The sequence below is a fragment of the Neodiprion pinetum genome, chromosome 7 (genome assembly GCF_021155775.2).
Source record: "Neodiprion pinetum isolate iyNeoPine1 chromosome 7, iyNeoPine1.2, whole genome shotgun sequence".
Classification (NCBI taxonomy): domain Eukaryota; kingdom Metazoa; phylum Arthropoda; class Insecta; order Hymenoptera; family Diprionidae; genus Neodiprion; species Neodiprion pinetum.
In genome coordinates this window covers 21,889,810-21,902,416 of record NC_060238.1, presented here as the reverse complement: position 1 = coordinate 21,902,416, position 12,607 = coordinate 21,889,810, and the positions used below count along the sequence as shown (strand labels likewise).

Sequence of the window (12,607 nt, the reverse complement as noted above, 5' to 3'; positions counted from 1 at the left end):
GCCAAAAAGTTTTCGTCCGAATACCGTTTTTATACCGATGATTCTGTGAAATCTTTATATTACGAACGCTCTCAATCATTTTCAATAATATCGTTCGAGCTAAAGAAGAAAAGAAAAAAGTACAATCGGGATATGAATTCGCGAAAAAATATTCCTGCGTTTTTTTCTTTCAAATTTCACACAGTGAGCGAAACTTTCTGCACGAATTTCAATCGCTGGCGTTTTAACGAAAGGTGAAAAAAAAAATTCTCTAGAAACATACGTGATTCTGCGAAATGGATATTACGAACGCGAGAACTTCACTCGTGTTTGCGATAGCTAGAAGAGGGAAAAAACTATTGAAGGCAAATTAAAACTGGCGAATTATCGCGAATTGCAGAAATTTAAATTTGCGGAAAAAATCGGCATGTATTCATCGTGAAAACTGTGCATACATTGGGTATCGGAGCAAAAGCTGGTTAATTTCATTACGTGGGAATGGTTTTCTAATTTGATTACTCTCGCGCGCCTCGAGGACCGATTAACAGCTCGGTGCGTGAAATTTTGCAACAACGAGTCACGTCACGATCTCGAAAACCGTGGAAAGTGGTGTTTTTACAACGTCGACATTTTTTACGACTACAATGCAATTATATAATGATTGCGAAAGGAAAAGTACAACTTTCTTTTCACTAGAAATATCGTCACTGTAGATCATCGTTGAAAGATCATCCTGACCTCGATAGTTTTTAACAATTTACAATACTATTTTAGTGTAAATGATAGTTCTGCGTAATGTCGACATATTTTATGTAACTAGTTGTTTTTATCAGGCTGATTATACGAAACGTTTTCCGCACAAATTTTAACGTGAAATATTTTTAACGCGAATTATTTTTCACATTTTGTAAGAATTATATTAGCTGTCGGAGAAAAACGTTCCTGCAACAAAGAAGTGCTGATACATCGTGAATAAGGGAGCTTTTCTACCGAGGAAGCCGACAATGAGTTTCAATAAGTGGCGTCCAAATCGATTAGCTCTAAATTCAACCGGTTCAAGTTCTCGGCGTCCTTTATTTCATCTCTGCCTCTTTTCCCCTCCCTTTCTTCAATTTTCTTTTGTACTCACCTCATTTACGCGGTAAACGAACGATTTTTTAATAAAGATTTTCTACAACGTCAGAGAAATATTTTATAAACAACCGGCATAAATTAGACGCCGTATAATTTTTTTTTTTTTTTATTTTTTTTCTTTGTCTGCATTTGATTTTTTACTTTCCCTTTAAGCGAAAGCACGAACAGCTCCGAAGAATTAGCGTGTCGATTATTATCACCGGTAGCTGCAATGAAAATGATTGATTTTTACGATCGTCACCGAACCGCAGGGTTAAAAAGCGATGCATCATTTATACTGGCAAATACATCGTCTCGTATCGTTTGGCAATAACGCTGCTCGTAAAAGTCCTGCAATGGAAAAAAAAAAAAAAAAGTAAAACGAAAAATCAACGTTGAAAAAAGACGAATTTCTGTCGAGTACGTTTTTTTCGCCAAGAGTTCGAGTGGGAAAAACATGTAAAAATAAAGTATGGAATCTAAAAAGTAAGCTTCGTACCATCGTTTTTTTCTTTTCAAATATTTCCTGCAAAGTGTGGCGTAATTGAAGCGGATTTTATTGCTTGGACCAACGATCGGTGCCCACGTTGTCCTCCCTACCAGGTTATACAGCTAACTTTGATGCCTCGACTCGATATTCGATGCCGAGATTAGCTTCGTGTAGCTCTCGCGACAAGCCAGCCGTATAGACAGACAGACAGACAGGCAGGCAGACAGGCAGGCATAACCTGAAAGCTCTGAAACGAATAATTTCCCTCCGGCGCTAACTAACTTTCCCCCTCTTTCTCTTCCCCGCCTCGGATTCTCTCACAGTTTTCGCCGTCGCATCGTTGAAATACATCACGAAGTCACGTTCCGTCGGAAGCTATAACGACAATCAATGTGAACTTGTCCCTATGCCTTTTTCTGTCGTTTCGTCAAATTTCGTTGCCTTTAGTTTTGAATTTCAAATTCAAAATCCTTTTCTTTTCATCGCTGATTCTTTTTTTATTTACTTTTTCTTATTTTTTTTTTTTAATACTTGTTTCATGTACTCTCTTCTTAACGAGTTTCGGACATTTTAATCGCAATCGTTTTACAAACCGGCCTATTGACTCGAGTATCTGTTTGTTTTTACCGACAAATTAAAAGGGGGGGGGGGAGGGGGGGAGGGAGGGAGGTGGAACAAAAGCTTCGAGCTTTGGTTTTCAGACCGCAGCGTAGCACGGAGTTGATATCCATTCGGTTGAGCGCCCGTTCAATCTTCCCTCTTCAGCTTTTCATTTTAATTGAATTCCACTACCGGCGTATCCCTCGGGCTTTTGGTCCGGGACTCGCGCGGTCTTGGAACTGACTCTGCTCCCTGTCTCTTTCTCTTTCCCTTGCTCTTTCACTCTCTCTCTCTCTCTCTCTCTCTCTTCCTCTTCCCACTTTTCGGTCTCGTGATAATATTTGAAATTCATATACGAAACTCATTCCTCAACTCTGCAATGACTCGGCCAACCTACCCTTGCCATTAAATACTGCGAGAATCTACATAATGTTATGTTATTCGCGATTCTCTATAGATCCCAAGAGAATCCTATGCTGCATTGAAGTTTGGTTAAGATATATTTTACATAAGTAATACACATATGTAAATGACGTGTTGCCGAATGAAACGGAAATTATCATCTCAAGATGTGAAATGTGAATTATAACTCAAGTTGACGTTATTGAATTTTATTAAGTAATGAAAATTTCTCAACAATGGTAAATCAATTCTTGAAACGCAGATTCAATGAAGAAAGTTTACATGAAAATCTAAGTTATTGCATTTCGCTCGTGCATAGATTTGTATGAAAAAATCTCCTCGTAGCGAATTAATTTACAATGTGATCGAAGATCGTTAATTCTTTTATTTTGCAGCACGTAACATTTTTTCGAACAGCTGTTTGTATAAGCTGAGACTATCTCCGACTGGATTGTTAATCATTCGATAACAGCCCGGACTAATTTTTCATTGAATGCTCACTTTTCCATAATTGAATAGTTTTAATGATTATTTTAAAACAATTCAGTCTTATGTTTTCCGAATTTCAACTTTTCACACATATTAAGAAATGTTTAAAGTATATCACTGAATTCTTAAACTAAAATCCTACCAAAAGGTTGTTAATAAAAGGTGAATGAAGCACCATCCGGGACAAATTGAACGGGTGTGTCAAAGAAGGGGTTGACGGATATAAATATAACGCGTAGTATACATCGCATCTTCGTGAAACCGTCTTTCCGGTATGCCCGTGTGTGTGATTTCATCAAAGGGATGAAAGAGCGAACCAGTGAAAAGCTTATACATTATATGGCGCCGGTGTTTCAATTATTCATTTTCCCAGATACAATTCCGCACGCAAGGTGTAGTAAATTATACGTACACCAACACTGCGGTACTCGCAGAAACAGCCTCTTGAAAGCTTAAACTCGTAGCGATTTTCCGAGACATAGTTTGCAGGATGCTGTGCAAGTACGTTGTTTGTTATTCGAGCACGGAAGTGCGTCATTGTCACGCTTCTCGGCTCCTACTCCTGCTGCTGGAGAATAATAATTATCACTCCCTGCTCCGAGTGGTTCAAGTTTGTTGCCGAAGCACGAAGCGTCGATCTTTGCATGCACCTAATGCAGCGAGCATCTTGAAAAAAGCCAATCCCAACGGCACACTCAAAGCTGAGAGAAAAATTGATCCTCTGTTTCAGGTGAGGCCAAGTCCTACCAGGTCATCCCCGTCGCCGAAGGGTCAAACGTCCGATTACGTTGTCCCGCCAGCGGCTATCCTCCTCCGGTTATTTCCTGGTCCAAGGACACCAGCATCGAGCTTGGCAATTGGACACGTAAGCTTACCACTCGTTGGCACGATGTTTAACTTCCGCAGGTGTGATGAAATCGAAATAAAGTACAGTTTAAGGTTTTGGTATAACCTATAGAGGCACCAGTTGTGACCACATCGATGTACTTTGTTCTACGTAAACACCAATCTTGGAACAGTAGAGCGTGCCAAGTGTTGGAAACTTCTGGACATAAATTACTTGGTGTCGGAGTTTGGTGATGAATCGAGCAATTGAAGAGATTAAAAGCCCGCGAATGGTACTGTGGTAACACAACCGCTGCGTTTACGTTTCGGTCACTTCGTATCGGGAACAACAGTTCACAAGGAGTTGTTCCAAGTTGATCAAAATTTGAAGAGACTGTCGGAAAAGAGACGAAACAACTCCTTCAAGATGCTTTGAACATCTTTTGGCACCTATTCGAGCCGTGTTATACTCATCGTCGAGTCATGAATGATCATTTCTGTGGCCAAGAACTATATAAGTGGAAATCCTAATTTCAGTCTGGGATCGTGATTAATTTTACTGGCCAAGCAGCCGACCGAAGTTATATTTCTGCTACTGGAAGTGAAACGCGTTTGCAGTTATCCACGGGAGAAATTTAGAGTCAGTTGAAACCGGAAGGTGGATACGGTGAGAGTACGCGGAGCCTCAGTTAGACCCATAGACCAAAAGGTTAAATGAGGCATGCGGCGGTCGCAAGACGGCTGTCGGTGAAAATCGGCCTCCTGAACGATGACTGATACTGTGATACGGAGTTAATGGTCTGTGCCTTTAACGCAGCTGAGGCAACGAGATGAAATCGGGGTAAAATAGGCCTCGAAGAGAGCATAGCCAGCGTGCCGATAGTGCTAGTTGGGTGATTCGCTCGGTTTCTTACCCTCAGGGGAGAAACGTATCTCATAGAGAAGTTCACGAACAACCCTTGCGGTTGTGCAGTCTCTCTTTCTGGAATCTCCAACAACTAGCTACACACAGGCACTTACACTCAAACACACACACGCACACACGCACATAGGTGCTTGCGAAGGAGTTTATAACAAGGTCTCAACTTTCACCGTGCTGTTCATTTTACCAGTAAGGAACGGAAACTGCAGTTCAAAATTCGATTTTTGTCGGAGTGAACGAACTTTCCGCGGGCTTCTCTTCGTCTTCTCGCATTTCTATTTTCTCAATTTTCTTTGTATTCTCTACTTTTTCCAGTGTCTTCGGTCACCGATCACACGCTCAATATCACCGTAGTCAACAGGATACACATGGGCAAGTACCTGTGCACTGCAGACAACGGAATTCCACCAAGAGCCAAGCAGATGTACAAGCTCGAAGTGTACTGTGAGTATAATCTTTCCTCTTTCTCTCCTTTCAATCCAAGACTATAAACATGAAACCTGTTGTCCCAAGGATTTAAAATACTTCGGGAATTTGATTACTGAATAAAGTTTGTTAATTTTTTGTGATTCAATTGGGTTTAACCTAAATCTAATGGCTAAAACGTCCATTCGGTACTGTCACTATATATTCTCCGAGCGAGCGAAAGCACAAGGAAACCGTTATCATAAACATGTTGAACTTTAACTTGTTTTGCTGCTTGGAATCTCTAGTACCGGAATTAATAAAGGCTAGGATGTTCATGTAGCACTGTGGAATTCTCCTTTTACGATCGTCGCTCGTTCCTCATATTAGACACGGCCCGCGGAAACGAGATGATCCAATGAGACTCGACATTTACTGGCATAACCGGTCGGAACGTTCTTCGGTAATAACGAACTTCAGACGTTGAGCAGTAGACCCTGACATTTCCTAACGGAAATTTGTGACACTTGTGTAAAATTAGCTTATCGATTCTACCCGAGACGGCGACGACAGGTCGTGAATCACGTCTCTTCACGCAAGTCAATGAACGATGAATTGTGTATAATTTACGAGAGGTGGATAATCCTCCGTATCGCGTTTCCGCCGATTTATTACCTGACAAAATAATCTTCCCTGTATACTTCGTCGTCCCTGTCGCATTGAAACGGCAGCAGCACTTCATCGTAGATAGTATTTTTCCCTTTTCACGTAAATGTGGAAGTCAGGGTCTTTTCTACAGTCGACGTACAGATTCCGAGAGTGACACGATAGTTTCATTTGCATCGCATGAAACTCTCTGCAGCTTTAGTTGAATACGCGAACTTACAATGCGTTGACGGGTACGATTCAACAAACCGAAACAGTTCCTTTTGTTTTGATAGTATTGTGAAGCAAACTTTTAACGACACTTCTGCACTTCGTTACGAGAATTCCGAACACTGCTGGCTCTTTGGTGCATTTGGTGCTTTGGTTTTTGGTGATTGCGTCACATTCCGAAAGAAGGAACCCCAAGTCTGGAGGAGCTTGACAAGGTTTTAAATCCATTAATAACTTTTCACAATTGCAATTACAGTTTCGCCGCTTATACGGATACGAAATGAGATTGTCGGTGCCGGGATGGGAGGAATCGCTTACTTGGAGTGTGAAATCGAGGCCTTTCCCGAACCAGTGACCTACTGGGAACGCGGGGATGGTCAGCTCCTCGAAAACTCTGACAAGTACAGGATAGACGTGGTGGACAAGAAAGCCGGCTACATGGTAGGAATTACTTCGTGGTTTCATTCTGTCTTCAGCATGATCCTTAATCAAGCCTTGAACGTTCCCAGGCCAGGATGCGGTTGAATATCACGAGGATATCTAGTTCGGATCACAGCTTATACCATTGCATTGTCAAAAATGAAGTTGGAATCACCCGCGGTCTCCTGACTGTTTACGGTGAGTAAATTGCGAGACATTTGCACGATTGACACGACTGAGTAAAAATTTTAGTTTTTATTTTCATTCCGTTTCATATAATTCTCTTCCGCGTCGGTAATTCCAACGGTAAATTACGAGATCCCAGGTGTACCTGGGGAATTATATATGAATATCGAAACGATGACGATAATCCCGGGTAATGATATACCGAGCAATTAATTAACGCTTCAGGGTACTGCCTTATACACCGTAGTAATGAACGATTTCGTTTCCTGAGAAATCTCGGCTCGGTTTCCCGCGTAATCAGTTCTCTCTCTCTCTCTCTCTCTCTCCTTTTCTGTCTGCACGGGGAAAATCGATCTTCGGCGTTAAAGGAGAGCTTCTTCGATTCTCTCTATCTACTAGAAAACCGTACTTGTGATTTCTCATTCTCGAAATTATTCCACTTTGCGATATCACTTCTCGTCAGATACCAATGGAAAACCACCGTCGAGCCTTGGAAAAGAGCAGATCGCCATTTACGGCGAGAGACCACCTCCCAAGAAGGATCTCGATGACTTATGCCCTCCGCCACCCGGCTGTGACCCTTGCGCAAAGTGCTCACCTTTTTACGAAATAGAACCGCTCAATTACCCCATAAGGTACACGAACTTCCCACCGAGGGTGTTGGGTGAGTGAGAAATCTGTCAGTTTCTGCTTAGGAACCAGCAAATTTGATTAACCGGGACAAAAGTGATCTGATCATGTCCTAGTAATTGAGATTCGACCAGTTCTGAAACTTAAATTTTATACATTAGATATTTTCAGTTACAATTTAATAGGTTCAGACTTACAAGGAGAGGTCAAAGAATGGTCAAGCTGGTCTATGCAAACAAAACAATTTAGACATTTTGAATTGGTATTTGTTAGCGAGAAATAAATACTCCAAACTTGTGTCCTATATCATCCACAAGAAGACAAGTTTCCAGCATTTTTTTCTCACGAACAAATGCCAATTAGCTAAAATGCTGAGACACGAGTCTCTTCGGTTTATCCAATGATGGTGTCGAATGTTTTTAGTTGAAATCGTTTCTTCCACTTCGTGACCTCTGCTCGTTAGCCAAGCTAATAAGCCTTTCATTGTATCCAACTCAACTTGATCAATATGTCTATAAAATTTGTATTAAACTTTAGAAGATATACAAGGAAAGTTCTGGACACATGTTCCCACACCGACACAGCTACCGACACTTAGCCAAGACACAAACCCTTTTCTAGAACCTTTGAGAGTGAGGAATCTTCCCACTCTGATTGACTTTATCGATCGTCGGATAGTTTAATTTTCCGATGTTATCGATCATCCGATAACTTTGTTGCCTTACTTTACTGATAATCTGCTCTGCCTCACCATAGCTTCAATCCTCATCGGGCAAAATTTCGTGGGATCGATAAAGTCGATCAGCAATATCCCCCACCCTTGAACGTTCCGTAATAGGGTTTGCGTCTCGACTAAGCGTCAGTAACTGTGTCAGTGTAGGAATATCTGTGTTCAAAACTCTCGTATACCCACTAACTTTGTTCAGTAAAATATTGCGAGCCGTAAAAGTTCAATTTTATTCGACACGGTACGATATCTATTATGCGTCACAAGTGGAAATTGTATTATTTCCCGGATCAAGGTAATTTTGGCGATTTATTATCGGTTTCAGACTGCGAATTGTATGCGATTGGAAAACCAGTGTACCACAGATACACCGACGACACGTTGCACGGTTGTTGGATGAGGGATGCGTCTCCGACGTCCGAGGCCGCTGGTGAAAAGTTCTGGGTGACCAAAGATCAGGAAAATAAGTATCTCTACGAGTTTAACAACAAGACGATATTCCGGAAGGACACTGGCAGAGCGATCGTTTTACCCCACGAGTTCCAGGTGAGGTCTTCTTTACTTCTCGTTCATCCCCGATCCACGCTACTGCACAATTACGGCTCTCAGCCTCCGAAGCTTTGCGGTGTTTCGTTGGTACCGTCAGGAATTCTCCCTTTGGTTAATCCAGTCTTGTGTTCCACGCAACAATTCATATTCTTTGCCAATTGAATCGCGAGACAGCCATGCATACGGTATTCATCAAATTATTATATTCGTAGTGTTCCAATATATTTTTTAACAATTTTAAAACGATTTGAAACAAAGCATGAATATCTGAGCTTTCAGTATCATAATTTGATGAATACTCATTGCACAACTATCTTGTTGTAAAATCATTAAAACATATCGATTTGTGGCCCGCCAACTTCCTGAAAGACCCAAGTTCTACGAACTTGGGCAATTTGGTTATTGGATTCGGTTGAATCTGGTCAGATCCGTCGTTTCACGCCGTTCACGGAAAGATGAAGAACTTGATCGTGATCTAACGAAACCGAAAACCCGCAGGGAAATGCACAAGTGGTGTTCAACGGTTGGTTCTTCTACCATCCGGTAGGAAGATCGACGATAATGCGGTTTGAGATAACGGCGGATAAATCGAAGCAGAGTAACCCTGCAGAGATGGAACTTCCGGGACTGGATTACAACAGTGGAAACTTTCTGTACACCCCGAACTACAGTCACAATTACGTTGATTTCAACGTCGACGACAACGGTGAGTCAGACTTTATATTCATGCGGCATTATAAACTGGTATAACGACTTTCCCCGTCAGTTTTAGCTAGTTTGTCAATTTTCCTGTTTTCTTTCCATTCCAATCTCTCTCTCTCTCTTCCTCCCTCACTTTTTTTAATTATTCCCAAGTCGAGACACGACGTGCCTCCGGAAGAGTTTTAAAATTCTTTTTATCCCCGGGTACTGGAAAACTTTTTCCAAACAACTAATTTACCTGCATCTGACGATACGCCAAGTACAGCATAGCGCAGACGACGAAAGAATGAGTAGCCATTGTATTACAGGATATATAATACCATATTTCCTCTTCGTTGATTAAACGGGTTCGAATTGACAAAAAGGCAGGAAGAAATAATTGCTGATATGATTTTTCACCTCAAACACACTTGAGAAAGATCGAAGAAACCTTCTTCAACCAATGACCGATCATATCCTACTCAGGTCTGTGGGTGATATACGCATGTCGATCATCGAACAACACGATTGTCATGAAGGTAAACGCCCAGACAATGAGGCCGCAGCATTCTTGGAACATTACCGTCAACCATCACAGTTTCGGCGAGATGTTCATCGTCTGCGGTGTTCTTTACGCGGTTAACAGCGTCACCGAGAGAACAACCAAGATAGGGTAAGGCTTTGGAATAATTTAGAGATTCGAGAATCGATGATTCATCTTGTCCTTCACCAATCTTAGCCTCGCTTTGGATCTCTACAAGAACGAGTCATTGGACGTAAACCTCGGGTTTACGAATCCCTTCCGAAAGACAACGATGATCGGCTACAATCACAGGAATAAGGTAACCATATTTTCGAATTCTATCACCGAGAGAAATTAGCTTCTTTTCTTGTTTCTTTTTCAATCTCTTATTCAACTTTATTCTATAATTTTTACATTCGGTATTTAAAACTTTAGATCCACACTGAACAGTTAATGATTGTGCGAAATTTTTTACGCGATACTTGTTAATTTTTATAGAATTTTTCGGTAACTACAACGAATGAAATTTGGTTCGACGTTTCAGGAACTTTTCACTTGGGACAAGGGAAACCAACTGACCTACCCCATAAGGTACCATGAACTCGGATCCACCGTTGCCAGCGAGGAAACCAAGGAAAAACCTTTAGCAGAGAGACGCACCGGATACGAAGGGTGGAAAGATAAATCCCAATCCGATTATTATGGTTCCTGAACACAAATTCAGGTAATATAGGTACCTATATTATCGAATGGGAATTTTACACCGTGCACCACGAATCGGAGGATCTCGTCTGCAATCGTCGTGCGCGTAAATTGTGCAGCCAAGTCGTTGTTATTATATCGTCTGCACATCTACATAAAATAACGTACAATATCTATCTATATCGATATATGCAGTATAATGATTCTATATAATCTATTCATCGTGAGGATAATTTTGTACTAAAGAAAGATATTATTTTACTAAACGTGTATATAATATGCATATCTCATATACATATATGTATATGTATGTGAGAAATGCGACGATTTACTGTCGCCTATATATGTATAATTATGTATAAATAACGATGTATCATAACATTTAACGATCACAGTAATATAATGGTAATAATAACAACAACAATAATGATAATAATAATAATAATGGTAATAATAATAATAATAATAGTAATGATGTGAGATTGATTTTTTTAAGGCAGGTGCACCGTTTTGTATATCCGCCATTAAAGGGGTCTATCCGTACGATATTAAAAATGTAACACTAATTCTGAATTGTATATAAAATAAAAAAAAGCAAATTAACTAACCAACCGAGGCCGAATATAACGGTGAAATTTTTGCGAGTTTTTTTTTTATTTTATTTTATTTTTTTTTCATTTTCTCCAACATTGACAATTGATCAGTAATCCAATCGGACACTTTCTCTCTCTTTTTCTTCTGTAATTCTACCTTTTGCCCGATTCCGGGTAGCAGAAACCCTTAAAACTGGAACAGGGGAAAATTGTTGAAGAAGAAATTCTCCTCTCGCATTTCGGCGAAGCAAGAGCTCGTCTCAAGACCAGGGTTCTGGTGGCCAATTAGTCGACGTCAAAGAGGAAATATCGCAGCTAGAAATTGGCAGCAATAATTAGCCACTCTTGGATGAGTTTCTAAATGAAAAACGAACATGAAAAGAGGATGAAAAATAACGCGCAGCTCGCTCGGCTTCGCTTTAAAACGAGAGAATGAGAGAGAAAGGGGAAGGAAGTTGGTGGTTGTGATTGCGAGAAAGTCGGAAGGAGAAGTTCGTGGATTTCTTGGCCTAATATAGAAGTTCGAAGAATCAACTCCGCTGCGTTTTTTTTTGTTTTTTTTTTTTATGTTACAAGGGCGGTTTTAATATTGTTGGAATTACAAGAAAATGTGGTACGTATTTTTTCTGTTGGAATAAATTCAGACAGGAAGCATTTTCAATTGTAACAATGTCAACCATTGGATGGTTTATCCTCTTTGTCAGGATTTAAATTTTCTTTCAATTATCATATATTTGTTTTCTTCTTTTGTGTTTCGGCTAATAAAATAACAATCGTGCATTTTTTTTTTTTTTTTTTTCTTGACAAAGAATCGAGTTTCAATTCCAAACGGTTGCTATTTTGGTTAAAGTAAATGAAAAAATTTCTTGTCGCGGCAAAAAAGACGAAAAGTGTTGAAAAATAAGATACAAAAAATTGTAGTCGACCGGTTGAACCGTTTCTGGGTTCTAGTGAAAAAATGTACGGACGACACTCGATCAGCATAAATTTGAATAAAATAGACTCGATTCGGACTAAGCAATAGTTTGTTAAACTATAAAATTCCAAAAAGTGGAGTATTGTCATGTACCCTTTTAAGAAATCTATAATATTACAGGGTGGCCAAAAAGTTTTCAGAAAAACATTCCACATTTCCAAATTTTCCAGGACCTGAAACCTAGTTTTCCCTGAAATTTTCCCAGTTCTAGTAATTTACTAAAATCTAAATCGTTCAGCTTATTGCCTCTATATTCGGTTAAAATTCAATTCAAATCGAAGAAAAATATGATGTACAAAAAAAAGTCCGTTTAAGCCAATTTGTTTTCTCGACGAAAATAAGTAAACTCGTTGCTTCAAAAAATAGTTTCTAATTCCTACGATAGAAAGCTGATATTTTGAGTTTTTTCCATGACCAAACTAAAATTCCCCTGACAAATTCAGGTTTTTCATGACCCCTTTTAAATTTCCTAACATTTCCAGGTTTTCCGGTTGTTTGACCACCCTGTTTAATCAGAAG

General features: G+C 40.0%; 1 protein-coding gene across 1 annotated transcript in view; it reads left to right on the top strand.

Moving 5' to 3' along the window:
* Window positions 1-11,130, top strand: part of LOC124223040 (uncharacterized) — a 39,728-nt gene extending 28,598 nt beyond the window's left edge. The window contains exons 6-15 of the mRNA XM_046634650.2: window positions 3,804-3,938; window positions 5,136-5,264; window positions 6,358-6,542; window positions 6,611-6,719; window positions 7,171-7,371; window positions 8,390-8,610; window positions 9,112-9,319; window positions 9,781-9,967; window positions 10,034-10,136; window positions 10,362-11,130. Of these exons, the coding sequence (XP_046490606.1) occupies window positions 3,804-3,938; window positions 5,136-5,264; window positions 6,358-6,542; window positions 6,611-6,719; window positions 7,171-7,371; window positions 8,390-8,610; window positions 9,112-9,319; window positions 9,781-9,967; window positions 10,034-10,136; window positions 10,362-10,529 (1,646 nt within the window). The 3' untranslated portion in view covers window positions 10,530-11,130. The remainder of the gene's footprint in view (window positions 1-3,803; window positions 3,939-5,135; window positions 5,265-6,357; window positions 6,543-6,610; window positions 6,720-7,170; window positions 7,372-8,389; window positions 8,611-9,111; window positions 9,320-9,780; window positions 9,968-10,033; window positions 10,137-10,361) is intronic.
* The last annotated feature ends 1,477 nt before the right edge of the window (window positions 11,131-12,607 follow it).